This window comes from Anastrepha ludens, chromosome 2 (genome assembly GCF_028408465.1).
Source record: "Anastrepha ludens isolate Willacy chromosome 2, idAnaLude1.1, whole genome shotgun sequence".
In the NCBI taxonomy this organism is placed as follows: domain Eukaryota; kingdom Metazoa; phylum Arthropoda; class Insecta; order Diptera; family Tephritidae; genus Anastrepha; species Anastrepha ludens.
Genome location: NC_071498.1, coordinates 116147780 through 116163990, shown reverse-complemented (window position 1 = coordinate 116163990; position 16211 = coordinate 116147780). Strand labels below are relative to the sequence as shown.

The window sequence follows — 16211 nt, the reverse complement described above, 5'->3', positions numbered from 1 at the left end:
TGGGAATGATCCGAAAGGTAGGCCATTGGGTGCCGTATGAATTGAAGCCAAGAGACGTTGAACGCCGTTTTATGGCATGCGAACAACTGCTTCAACGGCACAAAAGAAAGGGTTTTTTGCATCGAATTGTGACTGGCGATGAAAAGTGGGTCCATTACGACAATCCAAAACGTCGGGCAACGTATGGATACCCTGGCCATGCTTCAACATCGACGTCGGCGCAGAATATTCATGGCCTGAAGGTTATGCTGTGTATCTGGTGGGACCAGCTGGGTGTTGTGTATTATGAGCTACTGAAACCGAATGAAACGATTACGGGGGATGTCTACCGACGACAATTGATGCGTTTGAGCCGAGCACTGCGAGAAAAACGGCCGCAATACGCCGATAGACACGACAAAGTTATTTTGCAACATGACAATGCTCGGCCACATGTTGCACAAGTGGTCAAAACATACTTAGAAACGCTCAAATGGGATGTCCTACCCCACCCGCCGTATAGTCCAGACCTTGCGCCATCCGATTACTATCTCTTCGATCGATGCAACATGGCCTGGCTGACCAGCACTTCCGTAATTACGATGAAGTCAAAAAATGGATCGATTCGTGGATTGCGGCAAAACCGACCGAATTTTTCACAAAGGGAATCCGTGAATTGCCAGAAAGATGGGAAAAAGTAGTAGTAAGCGATGGACAATATTTTGAATATTAAATTTGTAACCATTTTACGTCAATAAAGTTTCAAATTTCGAAAAAAAACGCACGAACTTATTCATAGTCCATTAATAAAATCAAAATGACGTATAGTTTTGAAAAAAAGGAGTTATTTAATTTTTGGCGTTCTTCAGAAAAAAAAAGTTTTGAGTCAAAGAAGTTGGAATTACAAGATTACGTTCTTGAGAAGCTTCAATAACATGATAGTGTGAAAGAATTGAAAGATCAGGTTTTGAAGATTGTTAGTAATTTTTGTAAAGATATTAATAGAAAATTAGAACGATGTAACAGACATTGGGGTCGCGTATTAAATGAGAATGCATCTTGGTTAGCTGAAAAAATTGATTTTCCCTGAAACGACAACTTTAAACCCTCTTCATCTGGCTCTGGTAGCTGTACTAATGTTGGCCGCCCGTAAAAACATTCAATGATGTTTGCGAACGTTCCAAGAGACGTAAATTAGAGAATTTACGTAAATCAAGCGGGCCTGAATTGGCGTATGCTGCATCAGTAAATTTGGGCTCAGAAGGTAACGTTCAGGGTGCAATTTTAGTGAGACATGTAGCACATACTTCTAAAATGGTTGAAGACATTCCTAAGCCCATTAAAACTTTTACCTCTTATACCAGCGATGAAGCTTTAGCTTTCTTGGTGGCTAATAGACTGACAAAGCATCAGTATCTTTCTATAAGATCTGGTGCAATAGAAAGAGGAATTGATCTATATCCTTCTTACCATAAAATTCTCAAAGCTAAGAAAAGGTGTTACCCTGACCAGATTACAGTAAAAAAAATTTAAAAATTAAAAAAAAAATTAAGAAAAAAATAAAGAATAAAAAAAATCTAAAAACAAACAAAAAATGAGGAGAGAATAACCTTACCGTAGACCTCCACGTGGTACTCTCTGGGGTCGTGAAAAATGTAAAAATGAACTCACCAGCTAATTACGGAAGTAAAAATGTATTTATAGTATTCAATGAATTTAAAATTTGCTAAAACTAAGGTCAGATTCGTCATCACTGATCCTTAAAACCCCTAAATATATATTTTCAGCTTAATTAAATGAGCTTTTGAGTTTTGTCCGCCAACGCCTTCTGGTCGGACCACTATGGAATGGTGCGGGCAGTGGATCAAGGAAAACTTGGAGGTGAACAGTTGAAAGAGAAGCTGGAAACATCGAAAGAGCTGGAAGCATCGGAACTGGAACCAATTGAAGTACATTGCCATTAGGGACGTGAAGAATAAGAAGAAGCTGACTTCAGCAAGAAATCTGATATATTTTTTCATTCTAGATTTTCTAGGTTTCGGGAGCATAGTGGTGGTTTATGCCGCCATAGGTCTTGCTGGAGGAAAATTGAGTGGAGCCTTTCTATCTTGAGTATCTTGTTGCCTAGCTTTCCTGCAGTGCTTTTATGTGGACATGTATATAATTGGCTCTCACCCCTTAATGGGTGTTTGACTCAGCTCATACTTCTATTTGTGGTGTTGTTCCACAAATAGAGGGACATAGAGTTTTATCGCACCTCTGAACGGCAGATGGTTTTCATGGGAAACTTTTTCATGGCAAAAATTTTGTGTTTCGTACTTGGGGTCATGCAGCTCCGAACGGTGATCACGCACAAACCCATTCCGCTACGGGAACGGCCTATTACATTTTAGTAGTTTTTATTTATTTACGATTCTCGCCGTTTGGGAAGTAGGCTCTAGATCTTGCAATTTTCTCCACCTGCATAAAGTACATTTAAATATTTTTTACGAAAGTGTCTGAACCTGATTTTATGATGGAGATCAGTAACGCGACTCCATGAATTTGGAATTTATGCTCATAATTATTGGATATTCAGGGTTTAATGCTTTTGTAACCGGTAAACAGTGCAAATAGCGAAAATGACAGTTCGAAAATTCAACAGATCGATTTTAGTAATATACTTCGTTGTACTGCTAATTCATTTCGCCGTTTTCCTTGTGCCTTTCGCATTTATAAATTACCGTGGTGTCTGAGACATCTTCCCACTGCGCCACTTCTTTGGGACTACAGCGCAATTAAGTAAATAAATATGTACATACACACATGGCCATTAAAATAAGTACGCTGCCTTTACCTATCGATTTCCTTATAAATAAAATTAAAAAATTAAAAATTTCGCTATTTTTACAAATGACATCACTGCTTCGTTGTGAATTTGAAAAATCCTTTATATAAAGTTGCGTTATCGGTAAAACTACCAACTAAGTAAAAATATAAATAAGTAGCGAATTGATTATTCGTTAATAACTGATAATAATATGAGTTTCTTTCAAATATGGGTCGTGCGCAGTATTACACAGTTGGGAAAGGAGGCTTGTGGTTAATCTTCGAAAACAAGAGAATCGTAGAAATCTCTCGCTGAGTCATTTGGATGGTCCAAAATTTTGGTTTTAAATGCCCTTCATCATCATCATTCGGCGCCACAGCTCTGTGGAACCTTTGGTGTGCTGCATAAAATGTCTCCATTTGCTCCGACCCTGAGTTTCTTTATGTCGCCTTCTACTTCGTCAGTCCATCTTGATTTTGGCCTGTACCTTGCTTTCGTCGCAAATATTTGGTGTGAATAACTTTTTTAGTAGCAAATGTCTTGTAGCTCAAAAAAATAAAAAAATAATAACAGAACGACTTGGTGGCAAAAAGAAAACGACTTTCGTTACTGATAATTTAGTTGTGACTCTTGCCAAGAGGGATCCTTTTAAGTCGCCATTGTAGCTGAATTCAACAACGCACTATCAGCGGGAACCGTATGGCGTCAATTGTACAACATGAACCTACCAGGCAGAGTAGCTCGTAAAGTTGCTCTGTTGAAACAAGCAAATTTAAGAAAGAGGAAAATGATGCTGGGTGAAATGTCAGATTTCCTAAAGGACAAGACTTCCCACCACGGCTCACAGAACACATAGTTAAGCACGGTGGCGGTCTATTGCACTTTTGGTCAAGCTAGTCTATTAATGCCATGAATTCAATTCAGTTCGAGGAGGACGGATTACATCTTCTCAACGGTGATATTCAATAGGCATTTCACCACTCTCTTTCTATCTCTGGAGAAATGGAGTAAGAGACTTTTATTAAACGACACTACACTCTACACAAATGGTTCAAAAACGGATTGTGGTATTGGAGCTGGTACGAGTATACATTCTCATAGACTTGGAACTGAAAAATCTGTGCGTCTTCCCGATATTTGCATTATCTTTCAGGCGAAAGTATTGACAATAGTGGAAGCTTGTAAGCTACTAATCACAGATTACTCTTTTAAGTGCAATGACGCTATTCTTTCGGATAGCCAAGCTGCAATCCAGGCACTGGATTCAGTTACAACAACTTCTAAACTGAAATAGCTATACCTCCCTAAGTATAAGCCAGAAAGTTACCTTAATCTGGGTCCCGGGACATCGGAACATTACAGACGAACTGGCAAGAATGGGATCTACCATGAATAGCATTCTTGCAGAATCGGTATTCACAACACAGGGTGAAATCAAGAATTAAATTTCCATAAAATATTTACAAATCGTGGAATGCAGATGGAGAGACCAGCCATAATTAGCAGGACGTTATGGCTCACATTCAACCTCAAACAAAATTCAACATTAATAAGGGGACATCTGGAGACTCGTGGTATAACTGGCATCCCTCACAACACACTCTGTCACAGTTGTAAGCAATCATAGAAAAAGGAAACGATTTTCCATTTCCTCAGTGAATGCCCTGCTCTATGAAGAGGGAGAATGTCTACCCTGGACAAACCACTGTTCGAGAGTCTCGAACAACTGTCTGGCCTAGAAGCAACCTTATAAGGTTCTTAAACAGAACGTACAGACTGAAAATAAGCGTTACACAATTAGTAGCGAGGATGTGGCAACAAAATGGTACGGAAGCGCTAGTTGGACTCTGGATGAATTCCCACTTCAACCAACCAACCAACGGTAGCGGCAACTTCATGGTTTGGAGATTCATATCGTGGTGTGGAGAAAGACCTATTCACCAAAGAAATAGACACATTTTTTACAAGAATATACTTCAAAAAGTGATGCTACTATTTATATAAGGAGAATATGCCATTAAGGCGACTTTTTATGCAAAATAATGACCCAAAATACTTCCCAATGCTAGCACGAGAATGTTTTTACAAAATAATGTTAAAGCCAGTCACCCAAGCCAGTCACCCAACCTAAACCGCATGAAAACATTTGGGCAGATTTAAAAAAGCGGGCCGATTTATAACAAAACTCAAAGAATTATGGAGTTCCACTCCCACAGCAACCTGTCGTAAGATAATCAATTCTATGCCAACTCGAATACAAAAAGTCACTGACAATCATCAATCAAGCGGTTATTGATTAAACTACGATAATGTAAACAAAATTTTTTATATTGTAAAATCACAAAATTCTTATTATATCGCTATATATATACTTCGTAATTATTTTAATGATCACACGAATATTTCCTTTTTGTTTCTATTGTCACTAGTTTAAGTTTCAAAAGGAAATTCATTATATTCTCAGTAGATGTATGTAGTGATCGATATTTCGTAAAGTATTGATTAATTTAAAATTTATGCTCGTTGTCAGGGTGACATTTTACACTAAAATTAAGAAAATTCTGTGCATTTTACTGTTTTTCTTTATTAAAGGTCAAAATGCAAGACAAGCCGTTGAAATTTTGAATGGTGTTTACGGTGCCAATGCTGTAATAGCTAATTACGAGCAATTTTGCCTTCGTCGATTCCATTCAGACAATTTTGGTGTTAAAGTTGCACTTCGGACAGGCAGGCCCGTCGTCGAAAATGTCGACAATATCACTGAAATAACTGAAGTTGAGCGGCATGTTAGTAGTCGTATCATCGCCCCATTTCTTAAACAGATGGTGACTGAGGAAGAGAAATGGATCCCATACGACGATATTGACAAACGGTGGCCAAACCAGAACTAACAACCAAGAAGATTCTACTGTGTATTTGGTGTGGCTTTAAAGAAATTATTTATTATGAGTTACTTTCGTGTGGCCAAACACTAAATTCAGATCTCTACTGCTACCAACTGGACCCCTTGAAGCTACCAATTGACCACAAACGGCTCGAATTGGCCTACAGAAGAGGTGTTCTGTGCCATCAAGACAACGCAAGGCCAAACACTGTGACCCGGCCAAACATAAAAACCCGTCTAATGCATCACCATACAATCCGGACCTGGCACCAGGCGATCAACACCTTTTTCTCTCATTGCAAAACTTTCTGAGTGATTGTGAAATTGGAATCAAGTGAATATTTCGAAATTCAAATGCTACAGTTTTTCGCCAATAAGGACCAACACTTCTATGAGAGGGACATTATGAAGCTAGCCTAAAATGACAACAAATTACACAACAAAACAGTGCATATTTGATCCAAAGCGAACAATCCGAAACATCTTAAATGAAGTTTTCAATTTTACACAAAAATAGTAGATTTCTTTTTCCATAAACAATATTTCTTATATTAGTATACATATATTAATCTATGAAATCTATAGCGTAGAAGCTTGGATGATGACAACATCTGATGCGGCATCTCTTGAAGTGTATGAGAGAAAGATTCTGCGTAAGATTTTTGGACCTTTGCACGTTGGCAGCGGCGACTATCGTAGTCGATGGAACGATGAGCTGTATGAGCTTTACGACGACATAGACATAGCGCTGCAAATAAAGATCCAGCGGCTACGTTGGCTGGGTGATGTCGTTCGGATGGATACAAACAAAAGTATTCGATGCGATACCAGATGGTGGTGGCAGATGAGGAGGAAGGCCTCTTCTGCGTTGGAAAGATTAGGTGGAGAAGGATTTGGATTGGCCTCTGCTGAATCGTTGAACTCTGCAACAACATGCAATTGAGTATCTCTTACTATTAATTTAAAAGCTTGCATTTTCCTTAAGAACGTGGGGGTTACCTACTTTAATGGCCATATGTGTGCATTTATTTTGAACTCATTTTCTTCCCTTTTCGAATATCCTTATTACTTTCCTGTTTGCTTCCGCTTAAAATTCCTAGATATTTAAATGTCACTTTTGCTTCGCCTTCTATTTATTTTATTTGATGCTTTTCTTTCATTTCGTCGCTGTCACTGTGTCGCTTTTTCAGCTGTTATCCTTGTTCGTCCTTTTCGTTTGCAATCAAGTCCATTGCTGACATTGTTGTTGCAGCTTCTTTCGTAGTTTTTAATCCTTGCTCACATCGTGCTCGAATGATACGATTTTTCAGCGCGTCCCCCGTGGGGTATAAAAATGCAACGAACGGCTTTTATTATAATTTTTTTTGTTTTTTAATTTTCTACTTTACAACGCTACTCCGAATTCTCGCTCCTTTCACCATCTTCCTAGCCCCTGCAATGCTGCTTCATTTTGGCTACGGAAATATCTTAGCCATTTCGGTTCTTCTTGCATGAATGCATGTAACTGCATACACATACAAGTAAATTGCGACTGCATGGGAGTATATGAACATTCCGGTAACTTTTTTGTAATATCAGTTGTTGTGGTAGTGGTGATTATACTGGTGTTCCAATATGCAGTTGATGTAGCGGCTTGATGTTGTAATGTTGCATTAGTGACAGTGTTCGCATACCAGGAAAGTGGTGAAAGAGTCCCCGCAGGCAGTGATGTATCATTTGTTGTGTACATACATACATTCATACACACATACTGATGTACATTTGTGAGTTGTAAGTATTCTTGTCGTAGGAGCCGTACGAGCAGCAACAGTCAGCAAATGCAATTTATTTTGGTTAAGTAACAAAAAACGAGTTTCTTAGTGAGAATAATGCGAATATAAACTTAAAACAATGGACATGGAACGCTTCATGTAAGCCGGCACACATACATAGTAATGCACATGATTACATATGCATAAATTGCACACCCACTACCGGACACCGGAAGATCCATCAGACGGCATTGCTAAAGCTTTTTCTTGCATAGCGCAAAGAACTTTAGAGAAGGCGTGCGAGAATTTAAAATTTACACAACGAAGGCTTAGCTAAGATCTATGAAGGATAATGAAAAATTTCGACGTAACCTTTAACTTACAACGTGGTAGTAAGTTTTATACACTCTGTTTTTCTATGCCACTAATTTATGTTTGTGTTTAAAAGGCTGTGGAAATATTAAAAAAAAAAAAATAATAATAATAATTCGAAAAGTAATGAATTACAATCACAATGAATTAAAAAGCATTAGCGGCTAGGCAATCATATTTAATAATGGCTGTGGAAATAAACTAGGAAGTTTCTTTAAAAAAACTAAAATGTTTTATATTTCCCTTTTCGAATACTGAATTGAACTGAATCGAAATTACTTCAGATTCGTTAATATTAGTTTGGGGAGAAAGAAATCCATTATTTTCCGTGTGGATGGCTGTAGTGATCGATGTCTCGCAAAGTATCGATTAAACAATTTAAGGTTTATGCTCATTGTCGAGGTGACATTTCACGCTAAAAGAATTATTTTGCTGTTTTTTGTTTGTTCCATTCAGTTGTAGGTTTCAGGGTATTCAAAAGGGAAGTCAAGAAAGGAAAAATTTGGTACATTTTACAGATTTCTTTCATAAAGGCGAAAATGCAAGCCAGACTGCTGAAGTTGCGAAAGGTGTTTATGGTGCCGATACTCCAACAGCCAATTGCGTGCAATTTTGGCTTCTTCGAATTCTCAAATATTTTATGTAAAAATAGTGGATTTATTTTTCCCCCAGGCTAATATAAATTTCCAACTATTATGATATTTAAACGTCTATTAAATGCAGTCCCACTTACACCCTGTCCACCCTTGTTCACTTAAATTTAATACTTGCAATCTTCGTTGCCCTACAATCCGTTTAAGAAATGAAAGACTTGTGCGTTAGTTTTGATTCTAAGTTGAATTCCACTAGCCACGTTGACTATGCTTTAGTACCGCCATATTCGATGCTAACATTCGTATGCCGAAATGGTTCTGCACTCACTAATCCACGCACTCGCTAAACATTGATTGGTGCTTTTGTCAGATCGAGGTAAAATCATGCCGCAGTTTTCTGGACACCCTTCTAAATAGGTCTCTCTAATCAGGCTGCGGAGCTATTTAAGAGCCCGGATCCAGTGGGGGAGGAGAAAGTCCACACTTTGCTCACGGAGGTCTGGAAAAGCGAAACGCTGTCGAAAGCATTGTTGACTGGATGATTGTCTCAAATCATAAAAAGAGAGACAAACTCGTGCGTGAAAAATACCGCGGTATACCTATAGCATTGCTAAATGTTTGTTATGTTATGAGGAGCTTTTCCATGGCAAAAATACATTCGGAGGTTTGCCATTGCCTGCCGAGGGGCGACCACTATTCGAAAAAACTTTTTCTTCATTTTGGTGTTTTACTAGCTCGAAATAGAAGGTACCTCGGATATCTTTTTAAAAATGTCGAAATGCCAGCCAAAAGGTTTCATTTAGCTGTGAACCAGCAAAATATCAAATACAAGGTTCTGTCTATGTTTTGATATAAACAAATATATTGTTGAAGGCTTAGATAAATTTAAATATCTAGACATTCTAGTAACAAGCGTCTACTCGCAGCAAGCAAAGATTTTCATGAACCTGTTTAAATCAAAAATTCTATCTAGAGCAAGTAAGATGCTGATGTCCAGAACAATAGTCCGGCCAATAGCAATTTATGACTCCAAAGTATGGTGCGTGACGAATTTAGTGGAAGAGTTTCTAAAAGTATTCGGATGGAAAATACTGAGTAAAATACAGGGTGGCTGATGAATTTTGCTACATTAAGAAACTCAAATAACTTTTTTTTTAGTGTATGGAATTCATTTATTTTTTTTCAAGTTGAAGGTCATTAAATTTTATTAAATGTAGCTTAACTAGTTTTAAAAATAATTGAATTTAAATGCCCCCATGCTCGTTGACACAAGTGCGGCATCTTAGTAAAAAGTTGTTCATTGCTGCTTTGAGAGTTGCGACAGGAATAGCCGCAATTGTTGCCCGAATGGATTGTTTTAGTTCATCCAAATTTGTTGGCTTTGTTTTATAAACTTCTTGTTTACATAAACCCCACAAGAAAAAGTCAGGTGCAGTAAGGTCAGGCGACCTGGGGGGCCAACGAAATTCGGAGTTTCTTGAAATCAGTTTATTGGGAAATTTTCGTCGCAACTCTGTCATAACAGTCTGGGCTATGTGAGACGTTGCCCCATCTTGTTGAAACCACACAGAGTTGAAAGGAATTCTCTTTCGGCGTAGTTCTGGATAGAAAAATTCTTTCAGCATTTTCAAATAACGGTCTCCAGTAACCGTAACGGTGTGACCATTTTCTTCAAAAAAATAAGGCCCGACAATACAGCGTGAAGAAACCGCACACCACACTGTCACGCGAAGAGGATGCAATTCCGTCTCGTGGAGTATCTGTGGGTTAGAAGTACTCCATATTCGACAATTTTGTTTGTTCACATTGCCGTTTAAATCGAAATGGGCCTCATCAGACATGAAAAGGCAAAACATGTTAGTCGGCAAGTCTGCTGCATTCAGTTTGTTAACCATTTGAATTTTGTAGGGAAATAAGTCTAAATCTTTGTGCATTATTGTTTGCAAAGACTGTCGGCTGACACCAAGTTGAGCAGATAAACTTCTTGTTGAAACCCTTGGATTGCTTTGTATAGCTGCAGCTACAGCAGCGATCGTTTCCTCCGTCCGAACTGGTGGGTTTCGACGATAAGGCCTTCTTGCGACCGTTCCTTGCTCAGCAAAATTATTCACCAGTCTTATTATGGTCCATCTGCTCGGGGGATCGCCGCCAAGCATCCGCCTGTACTCTCTCTGTACCAAAACTACGTACTCCAGTGCGTGATAGCGGCGGACTATCCAAATTCTTGTTTGCGTGTCCCAGTTATCCATTTTAATAAATTTTAAAGATCAATCTGCAAATTAAAACAAAAATGGAACAGATAACTTAAAAAGAAAAAAAGTTATTATTTATTTAGATATATATTCTTTCTCTCTCTCTCATTCTCTTTCGGGTCTCCCCCTCTTTCTTTGTCTGCCTTGAAAGTTTCACTTCTGTTATGTGTACTACGCTACACGCACTGTTTTTTGACAACACCAGGCCGAAAAAAGTCGTTTCGAGATAAGTGAGTTTAAAGTTTGATATAATATTCGGAATTTCCGCGGAATATTGAAAATTTCAGAGAATATTCTTAAGATACGATACTTTCAAAATATCGAAAAAACTAAAAAGTACGTGTAGCGTAGTACACATAACAGAAGGGAAACTTTCAAGGCAGACAAAGATAGAGGGAGAGAGAGAGAGAAAGAGTGTATATCTAAATAAATTCACAACATTTGCAGAGAATACAAATAGACAAAATTTACAAAAAACGAGGAAGGGTCGACCGGTGTAGGTAAACGCCGGACACAAAGCGTGGCAACAACGCGCACTACTCCGAGCGTTTATCACCCGCACAAATTGCAGCGACTCCAGGACCCCAGCAATGGCACACATTTTTTTTTGGTAACGGCTTTCATCAGCCACCCTGTATTTGGCCCGAAGCGAAATAAGAGAGGCGAGTACATGCTGCGGAGCAAGTCGGAACTGCTCGGCCTAATGAACGAAAACGATATATTCAAGTTCATTAAATCGCAGAGGACAAGATGGATGGGACATATCATACGAATAGAAAGCACTCACGCTCAAAAAAACCATAATGGACCATACGCCGATAGCGGAGAGAAACGGCGCAAAAGAAGACTAGACGTCGAAGATGGTCTGAAAACAATTAGAGTGAAAAACTAGCGGTCACTAGCAAATGATAGAGAAGCCTGGCTGAGAAGAATGTAGCAAGCCAAAACCCACCCCTGTTAATAGCGCTGACTGATGATGATGATGAATAAGGCTTTGTGTTAGTATCTTTAAACTTTTCAGTAATCTTACCATCGTACCGCTCTCGATGTTCATTGATTGACTTTAAAACACTTGATGGCAGAAGAACTATTCTATCATGTTCATATAAGTATCCCTACTGGGACCAGGATTGTCCTCCCAATCTATTCTATTCAGTTTGGTGTTTTTTACAAAAATTTTCGATACTTTGAAATCATAAAAAGTGGCTCCTATTTTTAGGGAATGTGCGAATTTTAATTTGTTTTTAATTCTTCTGATGCGGATTTTACATGGCCGTATGCCATCTTAGTCCAGCTTCTTAATTCGTTTTTTTTAGTAAATATTATGCTATTGTACACTGGCTTAATAGGTTAGAATTTGTACATTCAAAGACTTGATATATAGAAATAAACAATAAATAATTAAGCGGTTACATACGTCCAGCAACGCTAAAAATGCGCTAAAAGAAAAACTGTTTTTAGAAGGGATGACAATAGCAAAAAATATTAAAAAAAATGTATAAAATGTTTATTAGTATTATACATTCGGCCGCCGTAGCCGAATGGGTTGGTGCGCGACTGCCATTCGGAATTCACAGAGAGAACGTCGGTTCGAATCTCGGTGAAAACACCAGAATTAAAAAAAAAACATTTTTCTAATAGCGGTCGCCCCTTGGCAGGCAATGGCAAACCTCCGACTGTATTTCTGCTATGAAAAAGCTCCTCATAAAAATATCTGCCGTTCGGAGTCGGCTTGAAACTGTAGGTCCCTCCATTTGTGGAACAACATCAATACGCACACCACAAATAGGAGGAAGAGCTCGGCCAAACACCCAAAAAGGGTGTACGCGTCAATTTTATATATATATATATATATATAATATTTATTTAAATTTTTCTTTACAAAAATTAGTATATAAAAAATCACGCGACCTAAAGTACAATGAAAAAAGTTGCTCCACGGCCTGCATCATTTCCCTTTGAAATGTTGATGGATCTGTAAAAAGTAAAAAAAAATTATTGTAATATAATATAAAATAAAGCGGTACCTTCTTAGTTATAGTCTGTGGAGCCTGATTTTGGAATTTCGAAAAATTCTGCAAAAAGTACGGGTTTTACGTCATAAATGTCACAATTTAAATATGTTTACACAATTTTTAATAAAAATACCAAAAATCAAATCTATAGAGAAGACACTTTCGGATATTTAAAAAAAGCCGCATCAAAAAATGTTAAAAACTGTATGAGTCATCATGCAGACCGTGCCGGAAGTAGTTTTGAGAAAACGAGTTTCAAAATTTGAGGTACAGGAGCGCGCTGACCGCTCTCTACCTAGGTAATGGGCTGTAGAAGCTATAATGTTGGGAATTTCTGCCTGAAAATTTCACAGTATGTTCTTAAGATACTTTCGAAATATCAAAAAAAAATTGGTTTTTTATGAAATTCTGGAAGTATGTAACCCCTTAATGGAAGAAAGTGGTCTAGAATTTTCTACCAACTCCAACTGTGTTAAAAAAATAAGGTGAATTTTCATTTTTCTCAAAAAATATCTATTTATTCATCAATGTCTATTTTATCACCTTCAAAGTAGTCCCACTCATAGTCCCACTGCTGCCAGCGTTTTTTCCAATCCTCAAAACAATTCTGATATGCACTTTTCGGTATGTCCTCGAGCTCTCTCAGCGGTCCGGTTTTTATCTTCTCAATCGTCGCAAAACCCGTCCTTTCATGGGTCTCTTCAATCTTGCGAACAGGAAAAAGTCGCGGGGGCCAAATCTGGTGAATACGGTGGTTGAGGTATGATAACGGTTTTGGCCAAATAATCTGTCACAAGCACAGATGAGTGAGCAGTTGCATTATCATGATGCAACAACCATAATTTTTTTTCCACCATTCCGGGCGTTTTTTTTTCGTATTGCTTCACGCAAACGGCACAGAAGTTCAAGGTAATAACCCTTATTTACCGTACGAACCTTGTGGTAAAAACTCCTGATGTATGGCAATCGAAGAAAACATTGAGCGAAACCTTGACATTTGATCGAACTCGGCGTGCTTTTTTTGGTCTTGGCTCCCCTGGATTCTTCCATTGGGGCGATTGGGCTTTGGTTTCGATGTCATAACCATACACCCATGATTCGTTACACATTATGCCCCTTTTACGCAAATCAGGATCATCTTTGACGTGATTCAACAATTCCTGAGCGATGCTCATGCGACGTGGTTTTTGGTCAAAATTCAGCAATTTTGGAACGAATTCGCTGCCACACGTTTCATGCACAAAATTTCCGAAAAGATTGCATGGCATGAGCCAACCGATAAACCGAATATGACGACATCCTCAGCAACTTCTCTAATTGTGTTTCGACGATTCTCCATAACAGTTTTCTTCACTTTCTAAACATTTTCATCGATTGTTGAGGTACTGAGGCGCTCAGAGCGAGCTCCGTCATTCACATCTTCTCGACCTTCTGTGAAAAGCTTGTACCACTTGTAAACCTTTTTTTGACCCCGAGTGCTCTCAACGTATGCCACTGTCAACATTTCAAGTGTTTTTGAACACTTAATTCCATTTTTTATACAAAATTTCATGCAACTTCTCTGATCCATTTTTTTGGATAGTAGAAAATCGCCGCATACAAAAAATACTTGTCTTATTTATGCCTCTCACAAACAAACCGTGAACATATCTGCGAGACGAGTGTACCAATATAAAAAAATGTCGAGAGTCGAATGTATGTATCCCGCGAAATTTGAAACTTCGTCTTATTTTTTGAACACACCTCGTATAAGCGGCTTCATCCTAACGAAATGTTATGAATTCAGCCGCGAAGGAGGATTGTTATAGAATAAGTGGGAGCTTATCTCACATACCACTAGTGCGACGGCTTCTTTGATGATGTTTCTGACATTTTGATTTTAGTCCCCTAAAGAGACCGGTTGCAGTTTAATCGAGCTCACGGTATTGCCATCCTTGAAACTTCTTTAATAAATTATATTCCAAAGTTAGCCCAACCCCCTCTGGCTTATTTACCAAATACTTGTTACAATTTTCTTAACAGAAAAGAAATTAAGACGGAGATATTTTGGAACAGCATCAAATATTTAGTTATTCTGTTTATTCTTTTTTTTTGTTTTGTAATTACTATCTGTGCGGTTTTTCGCTACATACACACAAGTACATACATAAATCTACTATTTCGATGTTTTTGTGGGGTGATTTAACAAAATCAAATAATTTAACATTAAACTGCGGTGACAGTTAGTCGTGACTCCTGTGATGCTTTACCAGCAACTCTCCCTCTTAGCCAGCCATTAACGACCAACTGAATTTCGCCCACGACTTAATCTTCTGTAAAATTCACAGTAATCACTTTTTTGCACTTTAATTAGCTAAGAAATTTCTCAACTTTGTATTTATATTGTATATGTAAAGACTAACAACTATGTTTGTTGTTGTTTTTATTTTATGTTTTTCAGTACCCATGATGAACCATCATACGATGCCCAAGTTTGGATTCGGCCCCTATAAGAAGACGGGCGTGGGGAGTTTCTATCTGCCAAAGATACTTACCAGTGGCGGATGTGGTGCAAGCGGAAGTGGTTGTGGTGGCGGCAAAGTTGCGTTGGAGCTATCACATGGCAAGAGCAAACAACTAATTTCACTGCCGTCGGACAAGTTGGATAGCAATAAGCGCTACTACGTCACATTTACCGTAAAGGAATCTGGTGGTGGTGGTATGTCGGGCGTGACGGCTACAGGGAGTGGCGGTGTCACTGCTGCGGTTCAAGTAGATGCCGGCGGTGTTGCAGCCGATAAACAGCCAACTGCAGGATGCTGTGGTGGCAACGATGCAACCGGAAAGTAACAACCAACCGCATACTGTTATACTACTCCGTCTCCTCTATGCCGCACTTCCCGCGTCAGCTGGACAAGTTAATAACAAACGGAAATCAAATGCAATAATGTCGTGTGCACTTCCTCCGCACATGAGCGATGTCCGAGTTTGGTGGTCTTAAGGGATGATGTGTGGCGCGTGATGGGCGGGAATATCAGCAGGGATAGGAGAGCTAAGCAACGCTGCTGAAAAAGTTTGATTTTTGATAACTACAAGCGCGCACGAAAACACAAAACAGACATAACGGAATGGTAGAGAAAAAGCGCGGATTTATTGCTTCATTGCTTCAGCAAAACTTTCTCCGTTTTTTTTTTATTTACTTTTATATGAGTAGTTTTTTTGTGTTTCGTTTTGTTTTTGCTCAAAGGCAATACTTTGGTACCCTACACAAAATGCTCGGGATTCATGTGGTATAGCACTCAAATGTTGAAGACAAAAACAACTTGCGCCAAGCAATTATAAGATAAGCATTTGATTGCTCTCAAGTGAGTTGGAGCTTCTTAAAAAATTAAGTAGCTATAATTAGTAAGTATTAAAGCGAGGCTCCCTACACCGCTAGCCTTCTTACTTCTGATAATCGTCGCAACTGGGCAAGATTGCGCATTACATATGGGCTAGTAACCTGATGGTCCTAATTTGAATGCCTATTTATTGCAGGTGAAATTTTAAGAGTGTTTTCTATCGAACGAGAGAGGTT

At 38.6% G+C, this 16211-nt stretch overlaps 1 protein-coding gene across 1 annotated transcript in view; it reads left to right on the top strand.

Annotated features, from left to right (window-relative positions):
- The window catches only part of LOC128871908 (uncharacterized), a 54470-nt gene extending 38824 nt beyond the window's left edge, over positions 1–15646 (top strand). Inside the window, exon 6 of the mRNA XM_054114080.1 lies at positions 15096–15646. Coding sequence (XP_053970055.1) covers positions 15096–15484 — 389 coding nt within the window. The 3' untranslated portion in view covers positions 15485–15646. The remainder of the gene's footprint in view (positions 1–15095) is intronic.
- Positions 15647–16211: the final 565 nt, after the last annotated feature.